A 19,572-nucleotide genomic window follows, 5' to 3' on the forward strand; every position below is an offset into this window, starting at 1 on the left:
AAGGTCACCTGAGAGAAGGCGGCTCTTTCACTCATTCATCTGACAACTGTTTAGGATCATCCGCTGGGTCCCCCAGGCAGTGGTCTCAGAATGAGTGGTTGAAAGGGGTCCCTGGCCTCCCACTTCCCCTGGCACCAGGGCCAGGCCCAGTGGTGCCTCACTCGCCGATAATTCATGGTAGAATTGGAAGCTGCAACTTTGTCCTCCAGGAAAGCTGCTCAAGCAGCAAGCCCAGCTGCTGTGCCTTATCCCACCAGCTACCTTTCCCATGTTCTGTCCTTGTCCTGAAGCCACCAGGAGTGGGGGGGCGGGGGGGGAGAGTGGGCTTTGGGAGGGCAGGGGGGTGCCTAGAGCCTACAGATGGCCACGTGGGAAGTGTTTGTACTCAGTCATCAAGTTCACTCTCACGTGTGCCCGTGGGTCCAAGGTGTGAGGTGACTAACAATGCCTGGGAGTAAAAGCTGCCCTTTTCTTCAGGCTCCTGCTGGGGATGCTGGAGCTGATGGAAAATGACTCTGCTGGGGCTTCCCTGGTGGTGCAGTGGTGAAGAATCTGCAATGCAGGGGACACAGGTCCGAGCCCTGGTCTCGGAAGATCCCACATGCCACGGAGCAACTAAGCCTGTGCGCCACAACTACTGAGCCTCTGCTCTAGAGCCCATGTGCCACAACTACTGAGCCCACATGCCACAACTACTGAAGCCCACGCGCCCAGAGCCCATGCTCCGCAATAAGAGAAACCACCGCAGTGAGAAGCCCGCGCACCACAATGAAGAGTAGCCCCCGCCTGCCGCAACTAGAGGAAACCCGCGCACAGCAACGAAGACCCAACACAGCCCAAAATAAATAATTAATTAATTAAAAAAAAAAAAAAGAAAATGACTCTGCTCTGGTAAATGTCACCCTCGTCTGTGTGGTGACCAGGCCTTGGACACCTCCCTTTCCTCGCTCTGTTGGGAGATGATAGCTCAGCTCTGGACTGCACAGCTGTGTCCTGACTTTGTCCATTGAAGGGTGAGAAACCCTTCAAATACACGTATCGTAACCCCAGGGCACAGAGCCCTTGACCCCACTGCCGGCCAAGCCCTGAGGCTCCAGCTCCCCGACCTCCTGTCCCCCCAGGACCAGGGCAGTGGAAGGGGCCAACCTCAAGTAGCTCATGGCTTCAGAGTTTGAACCTGCAGCCCCGCACCCCTGAGTGTGTGCAGCCTGGGTCCCAGCCACCACCTGAGCAGTGCTCACTCAGGTAGAGCCAGGCTCCCTCCCAGGTGATGCCTGCAATGTGATCTGTTCCTTCATCACACACATATTGAGCAACCAAACATATCAAGCCCTTGCCTTCCTGGAATTCTGTTTCCAGCTGAGGAAGATGAGTAGTAAACATGCTACGTAGTGAGAAGGGCTGCGCAGAAATGGAGATGGGCCATGTCCCTGAGGGAGCGCCGGGGTTGCAGTTCTACTGGTGGTCAGGAAGGCCTCCCTGGGGAGGCGACACTGGAGTAGAAATTGAGAGAAGGATCCATGCAGGTAGCTGGAGGATAAACCAGGCAGAGGGAAGCACAAGTCAAAAGGCCCTGAGATAGGAGGGTGCCTAGTTTTGTAGCTATAGAAGTAGCTAGAAGGCCAGTGCAGGGGCTGCAGTCCCACAGAGCAGAGCCAGGGTGATCATGGTGCTATTTGTTGTCCAAGAAGTGGCCTGGGGAGTGGGTGACAAGGGAGGATGGGACCTGCCATCCCAGAGGTGATGGGAGAGCGTGCCAGCTGGGAGCAGCCTCAGTTCTGGCCCACAGATTCTGGAAGGTGCAGTGCGGGAGGAGCAAGTCCAGGCCCAAAGCTGGAGGTGTTCAGGAAGTCCTTGGCCATATTGAGGGGACCGGGTGTAGTCTGACCTGGCTGCCACACAGAATGATGGGACACGAAGGACAAGGCAGATCTACACATTTGACCTCAAATTTTGCAACTGGGTAGCTTTCGTCAAGAGCGGTGTGCAGAAGCCTAAGGATAAAGGGTGCCCTAGGGAGGGTTTTCAGTAGGGAAGTGACTGTCTCTATTTATAATATATATACAGAATATTCTGGCTGCTCTGTGGAGAGCAGGTTTGTGGGCAAAAGTGGAATTGGGACGATGAGGCCTTAATGTTCTAGAGAGAATTTATAGGCCAGGGAACTGACATTTGCTGGGCAGCCGCTCTGGGCCAGCGCAGGACTTTAGGGTGTGGCATTAGTCGCTACTCTGCCTCAGGCGCAGGATTTTACTGTCATGAAGGCCCACGCGGCAAAGCCCTTGTCAGCATCACCCGCATAAAGGGCCCAGTTTGATTGGGCTTCAGAGGCGTGTCCAGCCGTCCTCCGCTCCCGCCCACTGAACGGGCCTTGTTTCCACCCTCAGGCGGGCGGGCAGGCAATTGCAGCCAGCAGTCTCCCCATTGCCGACCTTCCCATCGTTTCAGCCTTCTCCCCAAGATCGTGATCCTGTGTAAAAATCTTCAGTACTTCTACTGGCCCAGGTATTGCCTGTTTGCGGGGACCTCAAACACGAATGGCTTCAGGAGCCAGGCATGACCTGATTAGGGGGTGCGGCCCTGGCAGGAGGCGGTCAGTGGAAAGCACCACAAGAAAGCTGTGCCCACGCGTGTGCATCCGGCATCCCACCAGGCTCGCGCCCCCCACTGGCCATTCTCAGTTTAAAGGCCCCCACCCTGAGTGTCTACAAGCTGGCCTCCCGTTCTCCTCTCCATGAACTCAGTCCTTCGGCCGCTCTGAACCTCTCTGTTTCTGTCCTCGGAAGTTGCTCTGTACGTCTCCCCGCCCGGTCAGTTTCTTCTGACTTTTATATTTTCTGCTTCCCCAAAGCAGTCGACCTCTGGGACCCAGGTGCAAGGCTGCTTTCTTTGTGAAGCTTTCCTGTCTGCTGGGAGGTTGTCCAGGTGGAGGAGCCTGCAGGACACAGCCCAGAGGAATGAAAGCACTTGTAGTACACACTTTGCAGGGTCAGTGGTCACGGTGGGTGTTGGGGGACAGAGGTGCACTGGATATCACTGTGACGGGGGCTCTGAATATTGTAAGGAGTTCTGGCTGCGTCACACAGGAAGTGTGTGCGTGTCGGGTGTGGGCCTTCAAGGGCTTCTAAAGTGCTGGTTAACTCTGGTCTGGCTACAGGGAGGGGGTGGATCTGAGGGGGGCCGCATAGAGAGGCCGACCAGGGAAGCGGGGTTACTAGAGGCTGAGCCAGCACAGTGGGGAGGCTGGGCAGGAGGTGATGAAGTGAGATCTGGAAAGGGTGGCATGGAGGCCTTGCAGAGCTGCTGTGTGTGCCCTGCAAGCTTTTGGGGGTGGTGGGGCAGGCAGAGGGAGGCTGGGGCCAGGCTCAGGGCTCTGGCTGGAAAGGGAATTCACATCTTTCAGCCACTATTATGTCCCAGGTTCTAGTTCTTATTTGATTATACTGACACCTCTGGAAGGTGGGTAAAAAGATCCCCCTTTTTAATAGAGGAAGTAGCTGAGCTGCCTCGAGATTAAGGACCTGCTCAGGGTTGTAAGTGTGGCAACGGGGCACTACGTTGGCAGCCAGGTCTGTGTGTCTCCAAAGCTGCTGCTCTGCCCACGCCTACCCTCCCCGCACCTTCCCGCCCAGGACTTAGCGCCGCTGTTCCCCAGGCCAGAGTGGCTGGACTCTCACCATTCCCTCTCGCTGGTTCCCTCCACCCAGCTCTCTGTGCTGTTAGCGTCTGTGCTTTGCCCCAGGCCCTAGGCACAGTATTACTGCCAACTACAAGTTTTTGCTTTACAACCCAAAAGACCCAATGTGTCTCAAAACTATTTCATTTCCCCTGGGACCGTACAGTTAGCCTCCGAAATGTTGGGTCTCTCGAGGGGAGGGCCGTGTGGACAGAGCTTACCGGTGGTAGCTGGGGAGGTGTTGCACTTTGACCCCAGGCAGAGCAGGGGAAATTGTCTTGTGCCTCCCATTCAGCAAAGGAGGCTCAGCAAGGCAGTCTGATGACACTGCTACCTGTTTAAGTGAATACACAGACCTGCAAGATGGGCCGCAACTTTGGAACCACACCCACAGGGCTCCCCAGGACCTGAGCAAGCGGGCTGTGGCGACTGCCCTCTAACTTCTGCTCGGGCCGCTAGAGCTGGGTTGCTCGATCCTTGAATGCACATATATTTTAACGACAGAACTAGAGCCTGTGGCTAGATTCAAAGGTTCCCTGAACCTTCCCTTTAACCACCTGGCATTTCCCACTCCCAATCTGGGAAGTGGCATCAGAATTCTGTATATTAAATTGTTCGAGGGATGGGGGGGGATCTTTCAGAGCCAGTCACCATCCTCTTCTTTCTTCTTTCCCCAGGCCCACGGCTACCTGGTGATCTCAGTCCCCAGGCAAACTCTGGCTGGGGAGGGTGAGGGGGCAGAGCTGAGGATGCTCACCTTTCTGGGTGACTCAGAAGCAGGAAGAGAGGGCAGGGCGTGTGAAGGCAAGAGCTCTGCTCCAGGGCCCGTAAGAGCCTGGGACTGGTGGCCCTATCACTCACGCTGCCCCTTGGGCCGGTGGCCTCGTCCAGGCCCTCTCTCGCCCCTCCCACAGCTCCCCGCCTGCCCGAGCTCCACACAATCCATGAAGTTGATCTTGGACTAGGAAGTGCATTTTTCTCCACCCCCCTCCCTGTGATTTCAGACTCAAGCAGCAGTAAGCGGCAGCTTGCAGCAAGTAACAGTGAGCGGTAGCTGGAAGCAAGAGCTTAGTTCCAGGACCGGGAGTCCTAACAACTAGACCACAGGGGCCAGCAGCTAGGGCCTGGATCTCTAGTTCTTGCCTGCCTTGTCAAGAATGAATTCAGGCGAGGAGGCAGAAGGTAAAGAGAAAAGTAAAAAGTTTATTGGAAAAGCAGAGTACATGCGGAAAGACACACGGGTGAACTCAGAGAGAGTGGCTCCTTTGGGAAGTTTAAGTCCTTTATAAGGGGGCATTTTCTCGGGCCTTCGTCTCCCTTCTGGCCAGTCATCTTGCTTTGTCCGCGAGCCACCGCCCCCCGCCCCCATTTGTCTCAGGACCCTCCCCTTAGGTGCGCACGCACCTCTCAGCCAAGATGGATCCCGATGTGTAGGCGTCTGAGAGAGGCAAGAGTCACCACGGCCTGGAGTTGTTCCCTGACCCCCCAAGGAGTCTTTCTGCGCATCTGTAGTGTCTCCCTTGCACCAAGGAGGGGGGAAGCGGAGATCCTTTGATCCTTTACTCAAACAAGGTTTTGCCCCTCTTTATTCTCGCCATGACTGTTATCTTAAGGTGTCTACCAGAGACAAAGCTTGGCTATTTACCCTGTCTCTCTGTCCTTGCTTCTATCTCAAGAGAGCAAACAGGAGGCTGATTTTAAATGTCTGACCTGGAGCCCACCTACCTCCTGTGTCAGGAAATGCAAGCAGGGGCCTAGTTCTAAGTGTCCGGCCTGAAGCCCACTTTTCCTGCCCCATGAAATGTAAATAGAAGGCCAGTTGTAAACGTCTAACCTGGAGCCCATCTATCTCCTGCCTCACCTGCTTTATAATTTACAGCATTGTAACGTGTGCTGCCTTCACAACTGTGCAAGGTGCTTTGTCATGCTCTCGTTAATTTGGTAACAGACAAAGCAAACCAATAAATCTCTGGAGTTTATTGAATGGCATTTCATGTACTTACAAAATTGTATTTGCCATCTCCCTTACTCTTTTCATATGCGTATTTGAAACAATTATTGAAATGAATGATAATTACATCTTTGGAGAGTGGAGGGGGAGCGGAGAGCTTTGAAGGCTGAGGTGGTGACAAAACCTGTGCCCGGGACTCGAGTGTCTGGTGCCAGCGGCCCGAGGGTGGAGGGCGCCCTGTGCTCTTGAGCCTAGCTCCGGCCTCGGGACCAGAGCGCGGGAGGCCAGGGGTCGGGCGGACCGGAAGTGCATAGCAATATTTTATTTCCCCTTCTTTCAGTATTCTGTCCCTCATCTGGCTCTCCTGGGGACCTGGGGAGGGAATTTGTTCAACCACCTAATTAAACTTTTCTGTTTCTAATCTCATGCTGAATTTGTGCAAATAGAAAGCATGGGAAATGCAAATGGCAGCTGCCTCACATAAAAGGTGCTGTGTGTGCAGAGGGCATTGTCAGGAGTCTGAAAGCTAAATGGGGCTTCTCAAAAGACACCCGCGAAGGGCTCTGTGCACGACTGGAAACATTAGAAATGAATGTACTGCCTTTTACTCTCGAGGCCTACATAGAGCTCTGAGGAGTGAAGGCAGGGGTCCAGACTGTAAAACAGCTTCCTTCCACCACAGAACCCATTAGTCTTGCTCATTGGAGAGGCTGCAGGTCTGTGCGCTGAGCCTGGCAGTTAGCTTGGGTCCTGGGCCAGGGCTGTCCTCACAGACCTCCGGACAGGCAGCTCTCTGGGTAAACTTCCTTCCCACGCAAGAGCCATCTTTGTCATTAAGCTACACGAACGAACGTGGAAGGTGGCCGGGGTCGGGGGGGGTCTAGTGAAGCAGAGCTGCAAAAGTTCTAGTTCAGTTTTCCGGGCCTTGTCCTGCCCCCAGGTAAGTCAGCATGTTTAAGAATGTGCAGCTACAGTGCCGCTGGTGATCATTCCTCAGACCCAAATTCTAATAAAATACACACCAAGGATGATCATGGGCCCATTCCTATTACTGTCTTCCAGCAGAGTAAAGAGAAAAAAGGATTTTGGAAGCGTGCAGAGAGGCATTTGCCTTTGAGCAAGTGCTTTAAAGTCAGTCTTCTCATTTCTAAAATAGGGATCATGCCTATTTCATGGGATTTTCGTTTAACTTATCCGTAATCTAAAACCTTCACATGTGAGTGGTCTCCCCACCAGCCCTATCTCTCCAACTTTAAGAGCAGCAGTTAGTTATAAACCAGGAGGAAATAAGTTGAAAACAATCACCCAATTTCATCTGACACCTCCCTGGAAATGTGCATCATCCACCTGAGACCACAGAGCACCGGCTTCTCTGTCCAGACTGGCTTTGCAGATTCTGATAGTGAGGGACCAACATCCCCTTCCACTCAGGTCAGGGGACAGGGGTGCACACAGGTCTGCCGAGTGTCATCTTCAGGAGCAAAACTGGAGCTCAGAGGGGGGTCAGTCATGCAGCCCACAGCCTACTGAACTGTGAGCTTCTGGAAAGGTGGACTTCTGTCTTATCATTGTTATTTTTGTTATTCCATTTATTTCCCCATTAAGATATTACACCCTTGAGCCAAGAAGGGCCTAACAACAGGGGTAGCAAGGACATTGGGTGCCAAGAACTCTTTAAAATGTCACTCCTGAAAGGCCTGTGGGCATGGAATATATATTACACTGATGGCTAAAATCCAACTCCTCTGCAACATAACGTATAGATAGGAAGGCTCTCATGAAAACATCTGAAAACGACTATGTATAAGCACCTCGCATTCACCTAACAATGGCTGTAGTTTATTAAATGCACACTATGGATCTACCTGTTCACAGGGTTGACTCATTTAGTCTTAACAAACCTAGGGTTTGGGCCATTATTACCTCCGTAACTTGCCTGTCTCTGCCTGTAGGATGTGTGCAGTGGGATCAAGCCTCCAGAGGCTGTATTCTTAATGCCCAGGTTGATGGTTGCATGTAGAGAGAAATACATTTTTTTAAAAGGTTCCTTTAAAGATCTTAAAAGAAAACCTTCTTTAAACTGTTGAAAGACTAAAAAAAATCCTTGTAAAAGCCTTAAAACACCAAATGAACATCATTAACTCAAAAACAGCATCAAAGACTGAGGGCATAAATGCTATAAAGTACATACTTTAACTAATGAGAGGCCCAACTAGAGGCATTTTGTTTTGTTTTGAATAAATTCACCATTGCAGTTGCTTTTTACAGTCTCCTCTTCCCAAACGTTACTTGATTCATCAATGTGTATGAATCCTTCCTCTTTAGACAAAGGTACTTACTAGGTGGGGGAGAAATAAACTATTAGCTCTAGTCAGCACTGTAGCCTAATCTCATATTCTCCAATATTCTGAGCTCAGATTCTCCCACCTAATACTTCTTGTGGATCTGCTGAGTTCCCTGCCAACCACAGCTGAACATCAATAATCAAATCTGCTGACAAAGTGGAAATAAGTTACCTAGATGCATAAGACCCCAGTTAAACAGTTTAAGTGGGAAAAAAGAGAATACCCGACTATGGCAAATAGCAACTTTAGGAAAAAAAATAGTAAGAAAAGCAAAAGTCTGAAAAGCATCGAGGGAAAGAGATCTGTCATCTGAAATAAAATGGTTTCTTCTACACTGACACAGGACATGAGTATGTTAAAGCATGCAGATCGTGAGATCATTTCAGAATTGTGACCATATCTGAAATGGAAAATTCCTAGGAGGTCACAAAAGAAACGAAGTGAACCTATTGGGGGCAGCATTAGTAAGATACTAAACTTGATTCATGCAAGGAGAGATGCAGAAACTAGAAAGATCTATAAAACAAAGACTCACTGATGGAAATGATTAGAACCGTAAGGTAGGACTAGTTGTCTTTGGCATTTAATTTCGATTTTCATATGAATTAATTACGGTTCTAACATAACCATTGATACTGAATGTGTGCTTGTCCTACAGAGGACGCCTGTGTCACTAGCCACTGAACGCAGGGAGGCCAGCCGTGGGACTAGGGAAGGATGCTTTTACTTATGTGGTGTCTGTGCTGCTGCATGTCCAGTTTTTCATGAAACAAAAACAAACCACCATAAGAAAAGTGAATTTTTTAATGTTTTTTCTCAGTGGCAGAATCACATAGCTGTTTTTATTCGGATTTCCAGTAGGTCTAAAATACCGCTTTTTGGAGTTGTAAAAATCCCATTACACAAACACACAGAACAGGCATAGGATAAATAGAATCACATCAGTTTATCAGATGGTTGCTCTAAACATATTCTTTGTCTTATTTTCTTATAAGAAAAGTTTGAAGGATCAAATTGGAACTTGTACGCTCAGCAAACAACTCTGGTTTGGGAGGAGAAAACCTAGAAGGAAAAGATAAAAGCAGTAACTGGGTTCACTGGCAATGCCGTGTCCACATCTCTGCGGAAGTGTGCATGTGTGTATTAGCTGGGACGTTTATAATTTCCAAAAACTTTAGGAAATCTAAAACATATTCTTTATAAAAACAAACCATTGCTCTTCAATGTCTTTTTCCCTTGAGGCACAAGCTCCTTCAAGAAAGGGGTCAAAAGCTTTAATGAATAATTTGTTATTCACCTGAAATATCTGGACAGAAAATTGGCAAATTGGGTACATGGTTTAAAAAATTTTACACATTCTATAAAATTGAATTGAAACATGCACAGACTTTTTTTTTTTTTTTTACTGCCCAATTGTCAAGTGGTCAAAACCTTAAATTGTTTTTAAATCCTTTAAAGACTAAAGACCTTAGGGAAAAAGCTGCTTCCAACACACGAAAGTGTTATTATAACGGAAGCAGAAAGCAGGTGAATAGAAGGCATTAAAGAAAAAAAATTAACCATTTAAAACAGTAAACACCTGTTAAAAGCTAGAGTTATATTCCAATCCTAAAAGAAAGTATAATTACTTAAGTGGATGGCAATGTTCAAAACTTTACTGTTCCGGTGGAAATGATATTACGATGTTAACACAATTTATGAAGCACTGTGAATGAACATGCTCAGTGATGTGTACTCCAATGAATTTAAAAATCACACAGGATAATGTTAAGAATATCATTCACCAAGGACAGTCCTAAAGTGTCTTAAAAAAATCTATACTAAAGGTTTGGACAGAGAAAGCAGGGATACACTTTGTTTCCTATAAAGAGAGTCACAATACAGCAAGTGCACTCACAATTACACTAGTCACAATTTTTAATTTTACAGAATAAAGTTACAGTATGTAAACTTACAATATATTGATCTACTTTAAAACCATTTTTGATCTGTCATTTTTTAGAAATCAAAAACTAGCAGAAAAATGTAACTGATAAATGCAGTCTTTACAATATTTTATGGCCAATTATATGCTAATTTTCAAAACACAACAGAATTTTTGGTCCATTAGGCCCTTAAAAAAACAAAAGGCAGGTAAGGATTCCCATTTATCAGTAGAAATAGAAAGGTCATGAAAAAACTCCAATAATTATTACAACATCTTTTTACACAATGCTTTTTTTGGGTGGTTAAACACAAGAAATATCTCTAATAAATAATGGGTGTGACCAGGCAAAAAACGTAAGTGGATTAAGATGCTTTCATATGTGACTGTCTCACAAATCTTTCGAAGGCCATCAATAACGGATTTTCTTTGAATGCCAACTAAAATATAATTATTATTTCTTACGTTAACATATTTCAGGATTTACTGCTTAACATGCCTGTTTTTCTCCCTCTAGGGCAGGAATCAGCAAACTATGGCCCACAGGCCAAATCGGGCCTGCCGCCCCTTTCTGTAAAATAAAGTTTCATTGGCATACAGCCACACTCATTCACTTATATATTTTCTGTGGCTGCTTTTACACCGTAAGGGCAGAGGTGAGTGGTTTATAGAGACCATATGATTCTCAAAGCCCTGGATTATTTACTATCCCATCCTTTACAGAAAAAGCTTGTCAACCCTTGCCCTAGGGGGTTTCCCAGAGCAATCTAAAATAACGCATATGTTTCTCTACTTTTATGAACACTCTGCTTTCTCTTCTTCAAATGCACGTGTGTAGTTCATGTATTTTATACTTCATTTTATTTGTTGGTGTATACCAAAGAAGCTCAACATCCCAGCTGAGTTCCCATGTTTAACATATTTGGAACATAACTGATCTCTCTGGCCATAACCTGTTTGATTCCAGGTCACTCAGGAATTTTCCAGGAGTTGGAGGATAATAAAATGGATGAGCCACATCTAACAGAATGGCCGGGAAACTGTACATCTTATTTTATCTTGAATAAGGAAGTTGAATAGCAAAAAGAATAATAAAAACCAAATATCCCTTAGGGTATATGCCATTAAGTCAGGGGAAAAACAGCTCAAGCGTTTTCAAAACACACACAAACATATCCAGGGCCATCTTCCCACCTATTACAAACTAATGACTACAACATAGAGTATATTTGTTTTATAAATATATTACTGTCTATATACATATAGATACGTCCATAAAAGACATGTTAAATAATTATCTGTATAAGCAATACTACTTTAAGTTTTTTTTGTGTGTTTTAAAATTACACATTCTATTAAAATTATCAAAATAATTCTTTAAAAATACCAGGAATAAAGCCAGTAAAGAGTTGCTTTCCATTCAAGTGGTTCTAAATCTTATCATTGGTCATCCAGACTCCAGACTTGGTTGTCCATAACTCAAAGAAACAGTTTAATTAAGGAAAACTTAGCCATCAAAAGCGTAACATTCTCCCATTTTTAATACTTCTTAACAAATATGTATGCATGTATGTATATATATATATATAAAAACACTCTTTTTAGTTATATTACATATTCTCATAAATGAATTTTCATAAAAACACAAAGTTCAAGTTTCTACCAGTATCAAATATTTTATACTGGTGTGCATTTCTTTCAAATGTTTAGGTCAATGACAAACTCTATGAGGATACAGTGATCACAAAAAGGAAATTGAAAACTTAGATGTCACATGCAAGAAAGGAGGAAATACTAAGGGCCAGAATTTGGCCAGTTGGGTACTACTCCCTCTGTACTAAGACACAGAGACAACAAACCGGCTAGTTACTGTGTAAAACAGTCAACTGTCAATTATTCAGGGGCAGAATATTCCAATCTGAATCCTCCTCTTCTATCAGTTGACCACTTCTACTACTTACTAACATACCTCTCTCCGGTTATTTGTTAGCAAGTCTGAAGATACGATTAAGGTGAAAGTTTTGGCTAAAATGAAGTTTTGGGATCAGCTCTGAATTTAATTAATGATGGATCCTTTTACTTATTGCTTTAGATAATTAAGAAATTGCTGCATCTAAAGTCAGCCAAATATCTCATTCTTAAGCTCTGAAAGCAACATCGGTGCTTCAAAAAAAAAGCGCGGGTGGGGTGGGACAAATTTCCTGTTGACATAAGAAAACTATTTCTTAACTCACAGTCAACTACACTGCAGGATTTCAGCGTGACTATTCAGAGCTATTCACGTCAGGCCACGTGGCGGCAAGCCCCACTGTTTTTTCATAGTCTAAAATCCGGAAAGCAATGAGAGCTACTTAGCTACAGACATGAGGAAGTCAAATTAAAGGGTGTGTTACACATTTCACCGAAGACCTCATTTAAAGAAATTTCATAAAATTTGGCAGAATCTTCAAATAATTCAAATGCAAAAATTAAGAAAATGGAAGCAAAACCTACTTGTACAATTTAAAAATGATTTCATACTAAAAAAAAAAGCAAGCTTAGAATAAGACTGAGATGAAAGGTACTCCACGTTTGTAACTCTACTTTTGGCACTGGGTTAGCATCTACATTAAACTTGTTACAGAGAGTGACCGACAAAATCAGGAGAACGATTTCACAAGTGAGCAGGTCGCTCAGAGGACGCCTCGGTGGGTCCATGCGGCCGTGCCCGTATCCTCTGCGGGCGCAGCGAGGGGCACCTCACCTAGCAGGCGGCAGCAGCGACTGTGAACCCCACTTTCCTGAATTAGGTTTGCTGAACATGGTTCAGATTATTGGATATGTCAATATGCACAATGCCTTTTAGAAGCATTTACTGTAACCCAAATCCTACTTCATGCGACACACAGTGTCACACGAGTAGTGAAAATGTTGTCCTAGTCAAAGGTGCTTGGACGTTATTTTCAGGCAGCATTTTACCTTTATTTTAAGTTAAGTTCACGCTAGATAAGTTTTAGGAGAAAGAAAATGCCAATAAATTCATTTAATATATTTTAATATATAAAACTAAGACAGACACTTTTATTTACCTAAATTGTTTTTATTTTCTACCCTATTCTAGACCTCAATTTTACTTTAAAAATTTGTATTTAAATAAGGGATAAAATGTTGCCCAAAAGTCTAATCATAGTTACACATCTGTGTTTTAACTAGATCTACAAATCAAAATAGTTCTTATAGTTAAAAAGATACAATTTGTATCAACAGTAAAAGGTACTTTCTGGTTTTTCAGGGCTTTACTTCAAACTGTAGCAGGTAGAATAATAAGGATAACCAGGGCATCTAGGCACACTCCAGAAACAGATCGGAATGCGTCTGTTACACTAAGTAAAACTCAAAAACTGGAGGCAGCGGTGAAGTCGTGTCAGTCACACAATTGTCTGCCACTGATTGCATCATCTCTCTTCTAACCAGCGACAGAAACGAATCCACGCTCAGCAAAACCCATGACTTTGAAACCAGAAATATCCCTTACTAATACGAGAACAGACTTTAGTCTGTATCTAAAACTACACTATTTGTGGCAAGAATCTGGCCTTAATAATATAACAGGCCCCCCCAAAAAACTACCTTCAGGAAAATGGAAAATATACAGTATTTTACAAAAATTTTAAGTTACCATTTACAACTCCTGCATCACCATTTCTATAGTGCAGTATCAATAAATGTTGCATATCCTCAACACATAAAACCACCTCAGGCCAGCCTTGATAAATAGCAGGAAAGCTAAAGGGTATATTAAATATAAAAGTTGCATTGAGAATAATTAGATTCGTTAAAAACAGGCAAGTACTGCAAAAGGGTTATTTTATCCAGTATTGTGCCCCAAAACAAAAAGACAAACACATTAAAAAATACAGGTTAATGGAAGTCTAGGAATTCAATTCCATTTCTACTGTCCAGAAGCACATCATAGCTGGATAACAAAGCTCTAAACTGTAACAGTTGATGGCTTTTGCCTTTTTTATAAAAAAAAAAATGGAAACAATTTTTTCCATTGATTGCATCTGCTTTCCTTTAAATCAACCATATTAAATTAACAAATTACTTAACACAGAAAATCCAAATGAAAATAAAACAACGAAAAGTGCCATACTGTAAATCATTCTAATATATACTGTTACCCATTTCAACATAAACTGGTAACTTTCATTTTGTTTAAAATATAAAGTCAGTGCTGTAGTATATCTTTGTTTCTATAAATAATGATTATAGCACAAAGAAGCCCACTTTCCCCAAATAAAAATAACTTAAAAAGCTGTAAAAGATTCCAATTATGCTTGGCTTGAAAAAATAGTTTGCTAGGTCTAGTCAAATGTTCAACATTCTAAAGGTATTGTAATTGCTTGCAATTGATAGACAAACACCAAGTTAATAAAACATGAAACAAGGATAAAAAGTGCTGCATATAAACCCCTGATGCACCAAAGATTAATATCAAAGATCACAGATACATCTAATAAATCAAACTGGAAAAATCTCCAGCCAAGGATATAGCTTTAAAAAGGAAATATTAAAAAAAAGTTTGAATGTAAAGCAATCCCGTGATACTTCCACTATGTGGGGCTATACATACAGATTCCATGATACAGTATTTCACATAAATGGATACTATATAACCTCCTTGCTGAGAAGGAGATCACATGTGCTATTGTAGCAAACCTCCCTCAGCATTTGAGCTGAACAAAAAACTACTAAACACCACAAAGATGCATCATCTTTCAATAACCCAGCTGTGATTTCTCCACTAAAATGGCTGCAGCCAGCTGCTGGGCGTCTGTCATGTGAGGGTTCCTTTTCATGACAATTCTCACAAGGTCAGGTGGGAAGATGTTGCACAAGTTGATATAAATCTTTTCTCGGCTGTCTTGGTACCTGGGGGGGTCTTGCGGCACTCCGCAGTACGGGATGCGCCAGGTGGGCTCCGGCTGCTCAGGGAGGCTCTGGAAGGTGAACTGCTCGTAACACGGCTGCGTGGAGGTGTCAGGCAAAGAATAAGTCTGCCGGTAGCCGTACACATCGATCCCGTAGCTCTGCCTATCCCAGCTTCCCAGCCCTTCCTGGCGGGTGTAAGGCTTTCTTTGTCTGGAAGGAGAACTGTCATACAGCCGAGAGTCAGAAATGCTGTCTATTCTCGTGGCCACCAAGGACCGCCCCAGGTGTGGTGCCTTCGAGTGCGCTGAACTCGGAGGAGACGGGTAATCGCCAGGATAGCTGGACCGGGCCCCCACGGCGGCGTGCTGCAGGTGCACGGCCAGGTGTGGGAGGGGAGGTTTGTGATGGTACTTTGGTTCTTCGTGACTGTAACTCTGCACTCTGGTTAAGGGGTCGTGGAAATTCTGCAGGAAGGGCTGAGAATTAAGGCGGCTGTGAGGGTGCATGTGTTGACACTTCAGATTCTCCTCCAGCTGCGGGTCAGGAGAACTGACATAGGAGCGGTCACTGTACCCCACATACGAGTCACTGCTCCCGCAGCTCATGCTCCCTTCACTGCTGCAGTCAGAGGCGACAGAGCTTATCCTATAGTCTGTGTCTAAGGAGAAACGCCTTTCAGGACTTCGTGGGCCTGAGATACTCAGATTTGAATATGCATTCAACATGGAATAATATCCGATGTCGACAGGCGAGTCACATTTTGGATACTGTTCATAAGGCATTGGCGTTCCATGATTTTTGGTTGCCATCAACATTGGAGGATATTGTCCCTGTGATCTTTGATCCTGAGGTGGGAAATGAACTCCAGATGGAAGGCCATTGCTTAAAGATGTAGTGCTTTGGGGTTTTGCGGTAGAAGTAGCCGGTATACTAACTAAGGAAGGTACAGACCTGGTTTCCAGTTTGTTTTTGGTGGGAAGCTTTTCCTCTAGGTCTTGGTAGACTTGAGTCCTTATGCTTGGATCCGATTGCCTCTTTGGAGCACCTCGCTTAACATCGGAAGTGCTGTCGGCTTTAGTGCTGCAGGGGACACTGTTGCTTTTCACCAGTCCTCCTTCATTTGCAGTTTTGGCTGCTGTGTTTCTAGACATGGCACGCAGTTCATCAGCCACTGACCGCTGAGGCTGACTGCCCCTTTCTGGATGATAATATTTGCACTTGTGTCCATAGGTACACTTCTTTCCTGTGAAGAGTAAAATCAGTTAGGCAAAGGGCCATTCATTCCGTCAGACCCTGGACACCCAGTGTGGCACTGCTCTTTTAACGTGAAGAAGAAACAAGGGCAGAAATGAGAGCTGTGCTCACTGCTACTCCGCTACTTGTTTCTGAGAAATGCCGCCTTTCAGTCTTCCCCCGTCGGCACTATCAAGAGCAATAAGAAAGTTGGCTGAATGAGTAACAATCACCTCCAGAGTTTTGGTTAATACCCTGTGTCCTTAATTCCTACCTGCCTCTTCTCTTCCACTATGACTCTGCAATTAGTAGGACATTCTGTTTTGCAGAACATAATGTACTGCCGTGATGTGAAAAAACCAAGCTAATCTGATGTGTAGCTAGATGAAAGAACTCCAAATTTTTATCTACCTGAAAACTTACTTCATGTAGAGTTAACCAAAACCATGTTTTAATTCAGGGAAATGCATATGTGTTGAACCCAGCTAGGTAAAAATAATAATTTTTTCACATAGACTTTTTCTTAAATTTAATTACATTCAAAAGAACCACATACTATATGCCATCCAAATTTATTTTTAACAGCAAAAGTTTAACAATATATTGTGTTCTAAAGGCATGTATTAAATACTCATAAAGAAAGTTACCATATGGACAAGGCTGCTTTTTGTGTTCAGGAACAATAGGTTTCTTCCTCAGAAAATTATCCAGGCTTGGACCATGTCTGCCAAGAGGGTCATCTGGGGGCATGAACCTGTCATGGATATAATACAAAATTATACCTAAGTAGGAGGCTGACAATTTAATTCTAAAGACAGAGTGTAAAGATTATTCACCCCAAGGTATTTTTTTGAAATTTTAATCCAAGTATTTTGATTCAACATTTATAGGATAGGGACTTCCCTTGTGGCGCAGTGGATAAGAATCCGCCTGCCAATGCAGGGCACACGGGTTTGAGCCCTGGTCCGGGAAGATCCCACATGCCGCGGAGCAACTAAGCCCACGCGCCACAACTACTGAGCCTGTGCTCTAGAGCCTGTGAGCCAAAACTACTGAGCCTGTGTGCCACAACTGCTGAAGCCTGCACGCCTAAAGCCCATGCTCTGTAACAAGAGAAGCCGCCGCAGTGAGAAGCCTGCGCACCACAACGAAGAGTAGCCCCAGCTCGCCACAACTAGAGAAAGCCTGCATGCAGCAACGAAGACCCAACACAGCCAAAAATAAATGAATAAATTTAAAAAGATAATAAAACATTGATAGGATAAAAAAACAGTACAGGAAGTTTTCTTTTCTTAATGAAAACAAAATTAAAATGTTTCAAGCTGAACCTGTATTTGTTTTAATTCAAGTAAGTTTTGAGCCTACCATGTTCTAATTAATTCTTCCTTTTCTTAGTCTTGGAATTTTGTAAGGACTTTAGAAAATGACTACAATGACATTTTAGGAGAAGTTTTATGAACATTAATCTTGTGAAGCAATATGAGGCAGGTGGGCGCCAGGAGGATCAGCTGAGGGACAGAAGGGAGAGGTGGGAGAGAGGAACGGGAAGACTGAAACTACCCAAACATCTAGTACATGTTGGACACCCTGCACACGTCACTACATCTCATCCTCACAATTTACCCTTGAAGTGTTAGTTCCATGTTACAGATGAATACACTTTTCTAATCTAGGCTTAGATGAATTGAGTATTTTTATCTCTGTTCACATGGCCTAGTCAAGATTCAATTTGTCTAATTCCACATTCATTCTCTGCCCCCTATAATAAGGTACTTCTCAGCTGAGATAGAAAAAAATCTTACGGAAATAAACTTATTATTTTGGATTGATTGTCCAATGGAAGCAAGAATTCATGGCATGAATACTGTAACAAGGTTATGATTGCAGTTTGACTACTAGTTATGTCACTGTTTGAACATGAAATAAACCAAGTGTTTACCCATAAAATGTGAATAATGTTTGAACTATTAAGGGAGTGTCAACATGCCTGAGTAATAACACTTAGCAACTATGATGTTTAAGATTATTATAAAAACAATATGGCAACACGAAAAGTTTAAAAATAGAAGACAAAATCACTCAATCCTACAATCTTAACACAATTATTTTCCAGTTACGTGTTGCATTTTAGTCATTTTCCTGTATGTACATATCACTTTACAAACACAGATGTAATTTTATGCTTTGTCTTTTTAACATAAATATTTTTCCATGTTTCTTAACAGCTTTCATAATCATAATTCTGAATAGCTGAATAATATTCCACTAGGAGATGTATTGCAATTTAATTGTTTTCTCTATAGTAACTTTAGTTGCCTTTGAAGTCTTGCAATTATAAATATACAGAAATGAACATATTTGGGCTTCCTTTTTTCCTCATTATATACTCTAAGAAATGAGATTATTGGTTTGAGAGGGTATTTTTTTTTTTTTTTTGTGGTACGCGGACCTCTCACTCTTGTGACCTCTCCCGTTGCGGAGAACAGGCTCTGGACGCGCAGGCTCAGTGGCCATGGCTCACAGGCCCAGCCGCTCCGCGGAGGCATGTGGGATCTTCCTGGACCGGGGCAGAACCCTTGTCCCCTGCATCGGCATAAGGCATATGCAAAAAAGTTTTTTTAATTTTATGAATTAAATGGGTGAAAAAATATACTCTTCGTAGATTTAGTTTGCATTTTTGATGATCAACAGGTGAGCCTTTCCCACATATTTGTAAATACAGTTGACCCTTGGAAAACATGGGTTTGAACTGTGTGGGTGAACTGATCCTTGGGTACTTATTTCTCAGGAGACAATCTTGTTCATGTCATCTGTCCATTCATCAACTTAATCGTGACTAGTCTTATATTGCTTTAAATTTTTAAAAATCATATATTTCAAAAATCGTATATTGAAGTAAGTTCTCAATGCTCTAAGTCGATTTCAAAAGGCAGGGTTCTAGCGGTCAGTATGTTCTACATCTGCATCCTCTGAAGATGGCCAGTCTCCCTGTGTCAGTTACTCCCAGTCACTCAGCCGCAGAAGACCTGCTCTGCTAGTCACTTATGGGGAAGGGCAGCCTGCGACTCACACAGGGCCTCCCGAGGCAGGACTCTGCCGTTTTCTTACTCTCACTGAGGATTAGTGGGGACATCAGTGGTTGGAAGAAACTGTCTTAGGTCTGGTCAGTGGCAAAGAGAGAGGGCTTCTGTAGCAGCTGCCCAGGGGTAGTTATATTTTCAGGGAAACAGTGTTACTGTAAGTAAGTGGTTTTACTTACTTGTCATTGACAAATGAATACATTAATAGTCGCTCATCTATGAACTTTTTCCATTCTGGTTTCTCATTTGCCAAATCCCTGTAGTTATCATTGGATACAATTATACCATCCGACTCAAACGCCAGCTTCACGATGAACCTGTCATCATAGCACACCACTCGCCTCCCCTGCACTCTCCGGGACGGTGTGAACACCAGGATTTTCTCCTTCTCTAATTTGCGTAGAACTTCTTGATCTGCAGGAATAATCAGGGTAGAATTTCAGTAATAA

General features: G+C 44.1%; 1 protein-coding gene across 1 annotated transcript in view; it reads right to left on the reverse strand.

Moving 5' to 3' along the window:
- Positions 1-8,757: 8,757 nt before the first annotated feature.
- ZC3H12C (zinc finger CCCH-type containing 12C) overlaps positions 8,758-19,572 on the reverse strand; it is a 70,245-nt gene continuing 59,430 nt past the window's right edge. Inside the window, exons 4-6 of the mRNA XM_027082370.1 lie at positions 19,303-19,537; positions 16,691-16,797; positions 8,758-16,053 (exon numbers count right to left, since the gene is read on the reverse strand). Of these exons, the coding sequence (XP_026938171.1) occupies positions 14,657-16,053; positions 16,691-16,797; positions 19,303-19,537 (1,739 nt within the window). The 3' untranslated portion in view covers positions 8,758-14,656. The remainder of the gene's footprint in view (positions 16,054-16,690; positions 16,798-19,302; positions 19,538-19,572) is intronic.

The sequence above is a fragment of the Aethalodelphis obliquidens genome, unplaced genomic scaffold, assembly GCF_003676395.1.
Source record: "Aethalodelphis obliquidens isolate GAN/ISIS:26980383/991018 unplaced genomic scaffold, ASM367639v1 scaffold46, whole genome shotgun sequence".
Lineage (NCBI taxonomy): Eukaryota > Metazoa > Chordata > Mammalia > Artiodactyla > Delphinidae > Aethalodelphis > Aethalodelphis obliquidens.